Here is an 11750-nt window from a genome sequence, read left to right as displayed (position 1 = left end):
CCTGCGAGACTGCCCCTACTGCGCAGGCGCGCTCCCCCCCCCACGCCGTACCGCCTCATCACGCATGCGCATCACTGCCGCCGCCACTTCCCGGCGGGAAAATACACGAGGGTGCGCTGTCTAAAGCGTCCCGGCGTGAAGCGCAGGCCTTGCGGGCTCTTCGTTCCTGCCCCCCCTCACCCCGCCCTCCTGCGCGCATGCGCCACGTGCGCTGTTTCCTTGGCAGCTGTGATTGTTTTCGGCAAAACCACCTGCGCGGAGCTGCGGAGGGGGAGCGCGGGGTGAGGGAGAGACCACTGGCGGGGGGGAGGTAGGGCAGCCGCAGCAGCCGGCTGCCCGCGGCGCTGCCACGGAAGCGGACGGGGCCGACGTGAGTGATGCCCTCGCGCTGCGGGGGCGCGGCGGGCGGGGGAGGAGCGGGGCCGCGTCAGGCAGGGCCCGCGCCGCGCCGCGAGCGGGGAGGCCGCGTACGGCCGGGGTCCCGGCGGGCGCTGCCGCCGCTCGTCCCCGTGCGCGGCTCCAGAGGCGGGTAGGCTGGGGCACGCCTCCCCGCCGCTGTTCCCTCCCCCGGCTCCCCTTCCCGCGTGCCGGCACTCCCCTCTCCCTCCGCCGGCCCCTTCCCCCGCCCGGGGCGGGGGGCTCAGCCGCGGGCTTGGCAGCCGTTACGGAGCGCGCTGTGGCGCGGCCGTTGGCGCGCGCGGCAGCGGCGACGGCGCGCGCGGGCGGTGTGGGGCGCCCGGGGACCGGCTGGTGGCGGGGCCGGGGGGGGGGGTGCTGGCGGCCAGCCTTGTCCTGCCCTGCCCAGGGCCCGGGCGGCGCGGGGATGCGCGGGGAATCGCTGGAGTTGGGCCCCGCACCTCGCCTGGCTGTTCAGCTTAACCCCGGCTGGCCGTCGGGGCAAGCAGGACAGGCGGCCTAGAGAGGCCAGCGGGGCTGTCGTCTTCTGGTCTCGTTGCAGCGTGGTGGCGTGAGGCAATGCCGCGTGAAGCCTTAACTCCCTGATTATTCTTTTTGTTTTCCCCTCTCGGTACAAGCTTTGTAGTTTACTCGGGTGAGATTGTCAGTGCGTGGTCAGTTTATACCCCGCGGCACGTGAAAATACGGTGCTTCTCCGTGCCTGACGTGTTAAGCCCCAAAGCGGTGATGCCTCCCTCGCTTGAGGAATGTGCATCTGCACATTAAATGCAATTAATCCCATCGGTTAGTCCAGTTATGGCGTGTGCTGGGAATGTTCCTTTGTATCTTTGTCGTTCACTATTATTCCTCTACGCAAAGCAAAATGCCACTTTGGAAATTAAAATACTTGGGCTGGTCTCTTGATGAGAACCCATTCTCGTAATTAGGATGTAAGATAAGGCAGAGACTTAAAATGTAGCAAGCAATAAAAGTCAGCTGTGTTTCCTTATACACAACTGAAGTCCACAGTTTTGCCCTCAGGGCAGACAGAGACTGTTTTCAACCTTCTGACCAATGAAAGGTGCCAAATCTTCGGGGAAAAAACCTGCAGTTACTCCGAAGCTGAAGCTTTCTGATACGTTACTATTAGAAACCTCAGATGGGTGGTACCAGCTTTTTTAAACATTCTTTTAAATTAGTGTGAACACAACGTTTTTACAGGCATATCTAAACTGGTAGAAATCCACTGCACTTTTAGTAGTGTTTATTTGATATGCAGGTACACAGGTATTTATATGGTAATAAGAAAGCTGTCTCAGTTTTCTGGGCTTAAATACTGAATTTTCATGAATAAAACCAGATTGGTTTTTGATGTCATGTTTATCATTAGTGAAGAGGAACAGATTCAACTTAGTGTTATTTTGCTGTATAATTCTGAGTTAAAGCTTTTTCAGGTCTCGAAGTGGTGATACCTACAGGTAGCTGAATTAGAAACCTACTAGTAAACCCCAAGATTTCCCACTGTGATGACTGGTCTGATCTAAAAGATGAGAAGTCAACGAGGCCTGACATTCTACTTGTTTTCAGCCACTGAGGATTATGTTCACTTTTTGCAATAAAAGAAAAATGAGGGGTTTAGTTCATGAAAATCCTGAAGTGTGCAATTATATTTTGTCAACTCAGTTTCCTAAATGGTCCTAATTAGGTAGGAAGTTTGTCACTTCCCATTGTATAGTACAGATTCTGTATGTTCTGCTCCATTACAGTATAGGTTTGATTTTGGGGTTTTTTTTGTGTGTGTGTGTTTTTTGTGGTTTTTTTTATTTTTTTTTTTTAGTGCTCAATAAAAGTGTTTTTTGTAAATAGTGGGCTTTGTGGCATGTTTTGCATAGCGAACTCCTGTATTACGGATGCAGAATATAGCAACTCAGTGGGTATTGTGAAAAGAGCAACAATTTAATGTAGAATGACATCTATAAATACAGGTGGAATATTAGAGAAGAGCAAATTAGATGATTTTCAGGACGGTATATAGTAATTCTTGGAAGTTTGGGCTTCATGATTTTGTTTTCCTGGTTATTCCTGATGGCAATATGCTACTGTTCCAAGTATGTATTTTTGTTATTCCTGGATTGCCTTTTATTAACTAACATGGAAGAGATCAAATCTGATCAGGCAAAAACGCATTTTACAAGATTAATCTTAATGATAACCTAGTTTATTCAGATTGGGGTGCTGTGGTTGCTGAACTTTGATGTAAGATTAAATCTCTCCTATTTTAAGGTGAGATTATACTGAATAAACAGCCTTGTTCTTACCCTTGTTGATTAATGATCTATACACAAGTCTAATAGTTGCTTTAATGCACCATGTCAAAGTAATGTAATTCTAAATTGGAAATGTGTATAAAATAATAGCACTGTCATTAGAGGACTTTATATCTTAATTTTATTGCCACAAGAAGATAGACTTTTACTGAATAAATATAGGTAAATAGAAAATTATGCACTTGCTGGTGAATTTGGCAAATCTATGTATTTTAACAGAGAGTGCTGGTAGACGTGAGGTGAGCCTAGCCTTTGGAAAAAAGGTGTGTGTTCCATTATAAGCAAAAGTATCTGCAAAATTAATTTACCTATAGTTTTTTGTGGTGTCATTTATTTAACCTTTGACCATAAAATTATTTTCGTACTTGGAACAGGTATGCACTTTACTTATTTTGCTGTTGTGTTCTATATTGTCTCATATTTTTTGTTTTAAATTGAAGAGCACTTCAGCATTTAATTTGTTGTTTGTAATTAGTTTTTCTGAGGGGTGGTTGAAATCACTCAACTAATCATAAGACACTTTTCCATATTCCTGCAGTCCTCAGTGAATGACTAAACTGATAGCATCTGCTGTAGTTTATAACTATATTTAGTCTTCTACTCTTTCAAATTATAAGTATTTTCTAGCCAGTTGTGAATCGACTACTTGAAAAGCAGCACTTATCTGTAGACTTTTAAAACGGCCATTTGGTATAACTAAGTATAAATTGCAAAAGCAGATTTATTTTTCAATAATATTTTCAGTTCTCGTTTCTTGAAGTGTTAGAAGTGTTATTTGTAACTGTTACTGTTTTAGTTGTGACAGTAAAGCTTTGCTTTATGAGTCAAAACATATTTTAGTTAGTGAAAATATTGCTACCTTGTCAGTGACATGATGAAGCATATTGCAGAACAAAACGTTTTTTTTTTTCTTCCTATGAAGTCCCTTCTGGTCATCCTTGCTCATTTCAAACATCCTTAGATTGTTGGATACTTAGTATAAATGCTTTGCTTAGTACATGAAATAAGCATGAAACACCTGGCAACTGACTAATCAGCACTTCTGTAATCCCAAACCAACCCTAATGCTTTGCCTTTTTTTTCTTAATTTGGTTTGGTTTGAGTATCCAGCAGACCAAACTGCTGTAAGTAACAAATGTGAAATGACTTGCTTAGGTGAGTGTTAGGTGGTTTGGACCAAAATGGTGCCAAGGATAATGCAACCATATAGCCTGGCAGTATTTAATGCTACGTCTTAATTTATTAGGATAGGTGTAGTCTGGGTGTCCACTGAATGTGAGCTAGTGGCGTCTAACAGAAGGTGTTACCTAGGGAGAACTTGGAGCTATTGCCTGATGGGCTATCGGGGAGGTAGGTACGATAGTTCATGGCATGGAAGGCTAAGGGGAACATAACACATTCATAGAAAGCTAGGTTTCATTAGTTCCACTGTTTACAAAACAGCTTTTTGTATTAAAGTTTTTTGTAAAACATTCTGAATTTTCTTGATGAAAAGATAAAGCCATGTAATATTTTTATTTGCCTTCAAGCTTTGTTTGGATTGCATTTGTAGGCTTTTCTCCACAACTGGGAGGGCCTAACATTTTTTTCTTTAGAGAAATGAGTTTCATGTAATTGCTTGTCTGCTTTATGTAAAATACAAATGCTTTATGTAAACATAAATATTTAGAGATTTGTAATAAAGTTAGATTTGCTGGCAGATATTAATCTTTGCATTGAAAGCTGTCAGCTGGCTACAATGTGACTTCCTTGATGTCAGGATAGGAACCTGATTAGAAAGGCTTCAATATAAATAGCTTCATGGGTCATTATTATTTAAATAAACTGTAGCTTTTTTTAGAAGACTGGAGGACTACAGTACTGAAGTATTTGGCCATTGCCCAGAAATATATGGCTAATTAAACTGCTGTAGTGTTGGTTTTTATTTACTCTCAAATAACAAGTATCAGATAGATTCTGAGAATCCTGAGCTGAGATTTGATGGCAGAGAACTTCCAATAGTTTAGACAAATAGTCTAGAAATAAATATTTCCCTAAAAGACCTGTACTCATCCTTGATATTACTTAGCATGCATTCAAGTGTTAGCTTAAAGCCTATAGGCCAGTTATGTTAATGAAAATTGTTAATTACTTTAAATAGAATGGTGAATTCTGAGGAAGAAGCAGCTGGTTTGTTAAGACACTTCTAACTGAGGACTGAAAATGCCAGCAGGTAAGAATACTTTGTGTTTGATTTCCAGTACATATTTTATAGTCAGAACTAGATGCAAATTATAAGAGTTACTTCTGTCTAAAAATTTTTAATGCTGCATTGGCTCCATTTTAAGTCCATGTTTATAGTGGATTTTCAAAGTGTTTTTTATTTTAAATTTGGGGGCTTTTGTAAAAATTGTAATTACAATGGTAAACATGCCGTATCTGAGGATTCAACAGCCTTTTTCAGTGGTGTGCCAGGTTGCATTTTTAATTCTTTAGCTACAAATTAAGCATTACCTCAGGGGGGCTAGAACACCTACTGCTTCAAGGGCTGAAATGCTGCTGATAGCAGTATCATGATTCAGAGAAAGGCAGGGGCGCTCAGCTCCAGCTGATTTCGGATCCGTGCATGCTCCTGCCTCTTACAGATCCATATCAGGGTGGTTGGTGCTCCTTTGCAATCCACACTCAGTAAGAACCCAGAGCTGCTGCTTCTCCTGGAGATGGTGTATCACCTCCGTTATCGGTGTGCTACTGTTCCTAAACAGCGAGGGCAATAATCTGTCCTCTGCTTTGGCTAGCCCTGGTTTTGTGCTGAACCTGATGTGTGTGCTCTTCAAAATGTGCTTTCTTCAGGAAACAGAGTAGATGGTGCCGACTTCAGCAACCAGTAATAGCCTGGTGTGTTTGTACAATGTGGCTGAGTTATCCTTGTGTGGTTTATGTTGTCAGTGGAAATTCTTGACTGAATACTAAGTGAATTTCTTGGTAAACTTTCCCTGATAAAATAATTCTTGTCCTTTGCAATTTTAGAGCATGATTATACACTTTTTTAGCAATGGTGATTATTGAGCTAGTGAATCATACTCTAGATTTTTTTTTTTTTTCCCAGTTGAAAGTGAGGCAAAGGCAAAAACCAAAGTCCGCTTTGAGGAAATCTTCAGACGTCATGCTGGCCTAACAGACACAAAGAAATCAAAGAAAAAGAAGTTTCACTCTGAAGAGAATATTGTGGTGAGTTTGAACACATGCAAGCTGTGTTTGGTTGCCTTCCTTAATGGAAAAAAGATTCCTATGAGTTATGGTTCGTATTGTAGCTTTTTTCCTGAACAGAAGAATAGATGTTTAATATGAGTCCTATATATACTGATTATTGACTTACAATGTTTGGAATTTCAAAAGAAAGCAATTTGCTTAAAAGACAAATGTTCTCATTTTTTATTTTCTTCCTGTTAAGTTTTATATTTTCAGTCTTTTTTCTTACAATTGCATCTATACCAAATGCTGGAAGTAAATGTTCATTCTTTAATACTCACTTAAGACAAAGGAGTGGTATTTTATATAATATCAGAAGGTTACATGTATTTATTATATGTGAGTATATTTGGAATAGTTATATTAAACTTAGTATTGTTATGCTGAAACATAGTTTTGTCTTTAGATTGACAATTTGAAGTTCATGCTTGTGTGGATTTTTCTAAATTTTGTATTCCTTGAAGTATATGGTATTTAGTTAATAGTCTATACAAAGAATCAACGTGATGTCTAAAATATAGCAAGAGTTAGAAGGAGGGGTTTTTCCTTCTTTTGCTGGCATATGTGTAAATACAAGACTAAATTTTTCCTCGGTTAGGTTTACTTTTTTGATGAAACGTGAGTTTTTAAATCTGTACTTTGTAAGTATGATATAAGTATTTTTGAGCACATAATTGTATGTTCATATGCAACTACATATTACTTACAGATATTTTAAGCTTACTTTGGTTTTAAAATTGGTTTCCATTCCAGAATTCTCTGATGTAAAACACTGGTGCTTTGGAGTTACCTAGAAACCCTTAAAATCACAGTGAACTGAATCAAAAGTTAATGGTATAGACCCAAATTAAGAAGCGTTTTTAGGATCAGTGTGGAAGCCTAACTTTATGGTTTTGTTGAAGCCATAGATTTTTACCAGACAAAAGACTAAAAAAATAAGAACTTGAGGAGAATGTGTATTGAAACCTCATAGTGACCATTTTGAATATTTCCTTAAAGTGTGGCAAAGTTGCAAGAGCTCAGGTTGGTATTTTCCATGCTGGCTGCATTCCAGTGGAAATTTTTGTAAGAGCTTCAGCAAATAACCAGTCATTTATTTGTAAGAAATAAATGTATTTGGGAGGGGAAGAGGGGGTAGATGGAGGAGGTTGGCTGTTTTTTTTCCAGTTTTCTTCACTTTATATAATTTAACTCTATAGACTTTCACATATCTTGAAATAATGTGAAATTTATCAGTGATGGTTGTCTTTGTGTCACGCACTTGCCATAAATGGTCTCCCAGCTTTGATCAGAAACAGGGCATGGTTGAGAGCATATTTACACTGGAAATGTTCCAGTCTGCTTCTTTCTTTTGTCTTTACTGAACCTAGCCTTTCCTGGATTAATAAAACCTTTTCCATCATAGTCCATTGTTTCCTTGAAACCTGAGTTCTGGAGCTGCAGGAGGTTGCTGTGATTTTAAACAACAGAAGTGAGGGTAAGGAGATTGCCTGCCCATTTGCCTGCTCTGCTCTGCTCTATGTGCCTATTGCCTGCAGAGCCTGACTGGAAGAGGAAAGGCTGATGTCAGTAGGGCAGGATGAGTTTGAAGTCACAACTGGTAGGAATGAGGGCCTTGTAATGGAGATGGAGATAGACATCAGCTGTGGCTGGTGAAAGGTCTGCTTTGTTGTTCAATAGTGACAGGTGCAGTGGGTATGAGGCCTGAAGGCATGGCTGAAAAAACAAACAATTGGGCCACAGTCAGAAAGTTAATTTGCTGGTATCCCTTCCAAGGCTAACAGTCACCATATTTATTTTTTACCAGTTGTGCCTCCTATTACAAGTTGTTAGAATGAGGCAAGCCTCAGACCAGGCAATGCCCAAACTAGATTAATTTTGCCCAGCTAGATTAATCTGTCTAAAGACAGCGTGAAGATGATTGAGTTTATTTGTTTCGATCTGAATTTCATGGTAGAAAAGAGGATGTTTAACTCCGAAAATGTCAGTGAAGTTTTCTACCAGGTGAAAAGCAAGATCCCTTTATGGAGGCAAGAATTTTTTCTCTAGACTGTAGTCTGACCAGCTTACAATATTGGGATGGGCACGCATTGTGAACTAAGGTTTTGTATTCAAGGCAGGACTCCAACAGATGTATTCATTTGAAGCTTCTTACTTCCTACCTGACTGAGTCCGCTCCTTCCCTTTTGTCATAAGGCCCTGGATGACAGGTTGGAGTCTGGAGTTTCATGAGGGTACAGGTAATAGGAGTCTATCTCCAGGCTTGAAAATTCTTGTATTCTTTTGCGTAAGATGGACATTTTACAGGTTTCTTCTGACTAATTCAGTACTTTAGCTTCTGTCTTAGATGTAAAACACAACCCATGGAGCTTTGAGGTTGTAGAATTTTTGCAGGGTCTGTTTCATAGCCCATTTTTTTCCATAAGCTGACAGACACTGAATAATTGTTGAGATTTCCACTGGTTTTTAGCCCTTTGTTTCTTATATTTAAAATAGAACTGCTAATAGTTGACTGTCTACTTGACCTGCACATTTTCTCAATGTTTTTTGTTAAAATTTGGTGAAACTTCTCCAAGCCCATCCTATGTGTAAATTAAAGTTCTTCTAGCTTTGAACATCTACGTTTTGTAGTCTTATATGAGCAATGGCAGTAAAATTGGTTCCCTAGTGCATTAAAATTTTCTTAAACATCCCACCCAACTAGCCAGCATCACAAGTACATTCATTACCAATTCACAGAATCACAGAATCATATAGGTTGGAAAAGACCTTTAAGATCATCGAGTCCAACCATAAACCTAACACTGCCAAAAACCACCACTACACCATGTCTCTAAGTACCTCATCCAAACGTCCTTTAAATACCTCCAGGGATGGCGACTCAACCACTTCCCTGGGCAGCCTGTTCCAATGCTTGACAACCCTTTCAGTGAAGAAAAATTTCCTAATATCCAGTCTAAACCTCCCCTGGCGCAACTTGAGACCATTTCCTCTCATCCTATCACTTGTTACCTGGGAGAAGAGACTGACCCCCACCTCTCTACAACCTCCTTTCAGGTAGTTGTAGAGAGCGATGAGGTCTCCCCTCAGCCTCCTTTTCTCCAGGCTAAACAGTCCCAGCTCTCTCAGCTGCTCCTCATAAGACTTCTGCTCCAGACCCTTCACCAGCTTCGTTGCCCTTCTCTGTACACGCTCCAGTACCTCAATATCCCTCTTGTAGTGGGGGGCCCAAAACTGAACACAGTATTCGAGGTGCGGCCTCACCAGTGCCGAGTACAGGGGCACAATCACTTCCCTAGTCCTGCTGGCCACACTATTTTTGATACAAGCCAGGGTGCCATTGGCCTTCTTGGCCGCCTGGGCACACTGCTGGCTCATATTCAGGCGGCTGTCAACAAACACCCCCAGGTCCTTCTCTGCCTGGCAGCTTTCCAGCCACTCTTCCCCAAGCCTGTAGCGTTGCGTGGGGTTGCTGTGGCCCAAGTGCAGGACCTTGCACTTGGCCTTGTTAAACCTCATACAATTCACCCCAGCCCATCCATCCAGCCTGTCCAGGTCCCTCTGCAGAGCCTGCCTACCCTCCAGCAGATCAACACTCCCACACAACTTGGTGTCATCTGCAAACTTACTGAGAGTACACTCGATCCCTTCGTCCACATCATTGATAAAGATGTTAAACAGAACTGGCCCCAACACCGAGCCCTGGGGAACACCGCTTGTGACCGGCCGCCAACCGGAGTAAACTCCATTCACCACCACTCTCTGGGCCCGGCCGTCCAGCCAGTTCTTTACCCAGCGAAGAGTACACCCGTCCAAGCCATGAGCAGCCAGTTTCTCCAGGAGAATGCTGTGGGAAACCATGTCAAAGGCTTTACTGAAGTCTAGATAGACAACATCCACAGCCTTTCCCTCATCCACTAGGCGGGTCACCTTGTCATAGAAGGAGATCAGGTTGGTCAAGCAGGACCTGCCTTTCCTGAACCCATGCTGGCTGGGCTTGATCCCATGGTTATTCTCTACATGCCGTGTGATAGCACTCAGGATGATCTGCTCCATCAGCTTCCCCGGCACCGAGGTCAGGCTGACAGGCCTGTAGTTCCCCGAGTCCTCCTTCCGGCCCTTCTTGAAGATGGGTGTCACATTAGCTAATCTCCAGTCAGCAGGGACTTCCCCAGTTAGCCAGGACTGCTGGTAAATGATGGAAAGGGGCTTGGTGAGCACATCTGCCAGTTCCTTCAGTACTCTCGGGTGGATCTCATCAGGCCCCATAGACTTGTGAGTGTCTAAGTGGTGCAGCAGGTCACTCACCATTTCCCCCTGGATTATGGGGGCTCCAGTCTGGTCCCCATCCCTATCTTCCAACTCCAGGGGCTGGGTACCCATAGAACAGTCGGCCCTGCTAATAAAGACTGAGGCAAAGAAGGCATTAAGTACCTCAGCCTTTTCCTCATCCTTGGTCACTGTGTTTCCTCCCCCATCTACTAGGGGCTGGAGATTCTCCTTACCTCTCCTTTTGCTGCTAATGTATTTGAAGAAGTGTTTTTTGTTGTCTTTTATAGCAGCAGCCAGACTGAGCTCTAACTCAGCTTTGGCCCTTCTAGTTTTCTCCCTGCACAGCCTCGCTACACCTTTGTAGTCCTCCTGAGTTGCCCGCCCCTTCTTCCAGAGGTCATAGACTCTCCTCTTTCTCCTCAGTTCGAGCCAGAGCTCTCTAGTCAGCCAGGCCGGTCTTCTTCCCCGCTGGCTCGTCTTTCGGCACCTGGGGACAGCCCGCTCTTGTGCCTTTAGGACTTCCTCCTTAAAGAATGTCCAGCCTTCCTGGACCCCTTTGCCCATAAGAGCTGCCTCCCAGGGGACTCTCTCGACCAGTCTCCTAAACAGGCTGAAGTCCGCCCTCCGGAAGTCTAAGGTGGCAGTTTTGCCGACCCCCCTCGCCGCTTCTCCACGTATCAAAAACTCTATCATTTCATGATCGCTCTGCCCAAGACAGCCTCCAACCATCACATCGCTCACAAGTCCTTCTCTGTTGGTGAACAAGAGGTCCAGCGGGGCACCTTCCCTCGTTGGCTCACTCACCAGCTGCGTCAGGAAGTTATCTGCCACATGCTCCAGGAACCTCCTGGACTGTTTCCTCTCTGCTGTATTGTATTTCCAGCAGACATCTGGCAGGTTGAATTCAGTTGTAAGTAAATGGTCTTTTACAACCAGTACATATCAGCCCCTCAGTGGGCTGGCAACAGCCATTCTTAATTTTTCAAGGTGTGCCTGTATTGTGGGAAGAAGTTCAGATACCTCTGTAAATCTGGTTATCTGAGTTTCCAGATACCCTGGGCAAAATCACTTGATGTGTTTCCAGGTTCCACTCATGCATATTTGAGAAGCCTTTTTAAAAAGGAGTAAGATTATTAGGCGTTGTCCCTGCTGTCAGCTCTGAAACATGAATGGCAAGCGACGGGACTTGGGGTTGGCTCATTGTGGTACGAGCCTTGTGTGTTAGCCCACCTGTGTGCATCTTGGCTGGCGCCCATCTCTCGCTCCTGTTAAGCCAGTAGTGCGAGTAGGTCTGTTCTCAGGGAAGAGGGCTTCCTCTGCCCTGGTGTCGTAATGTGGCTGTGGAGCTGTTTTGGAAAAAAGCCTTCTCATTTGTTCCATGCTTTAAGCTGAGGAGGTCAGGTTCAGGTCAGCAACCCTCTGGAGTTACTCCAGAGACAGGCCTATCCTCTGAGCTGCTTTTCCAGCCTAACTGCTTTTTCTAACTCAGTTCAAGTGTGTTTATATATAGACAATTGCTCTTAG

The 11750-nt window shown here is 43.7% G+C and overlaps 1 protein-coding gene across 6 annotated transcripts in view; it reads left to right on the top strand.

The window, feature by feature from the left end:
• The first annotated feature begins 234 nt into the window (after window positions 1–234).
• Window positions 235–11750, top strand: part of AHI1 (Abelson helper integration site 1) — a 103711-nt gene continuing 92195 nt past the window's right edge. For 2 of the 6 annotated variants that reach the window (XR_012775274.1, XM_075498791.1), the window contains exons 1-3: window positions 305–370; window positions 4864–4935; window positions 5812–5933. Coding sequence is in view for 4 of the 6 variants with exons in the window: in XM_075498791.1 (XP_075354906.1) it covers window positions 4926–4935; window positions 5812–5933 (132 nt within the window). In the remaining 2 variants the exon portion in view is untranslated. Of the gene's footprint in view, window positions 282–304; window positions 371–510; window positions 530–1088; window positions 1201–4863; window positions 4936–5808; window positions 5934–11750 lie in introns of those variants that run through there. The other 4 variants (XM_075498792.1, XM_075498794.1, XM_075498793.1 and 1 more) reach the window with 4 other exon arrangements.

Source organism: Mycteria americana, chromosome 3 (assembly GCF_035582795.1).
Source record: "Mycteria americana isolate JAX WOST 10 ecotype Jacksonville Zoo and Gardens chromosome 3, USCA_MyAme_1.0, whole genome shotgun sequence".
Taxonomy (NCBI): Eukaryota; Metazoa; Chordata; class Aves; order Ciconiiformes; family Ciconiidae; genus Mycteria; species Mycteria americana.
Note: the sequence above shows the minus strand (reverse complement) of the source record. Positions and strands in the feature narration are given on the sequence as shown.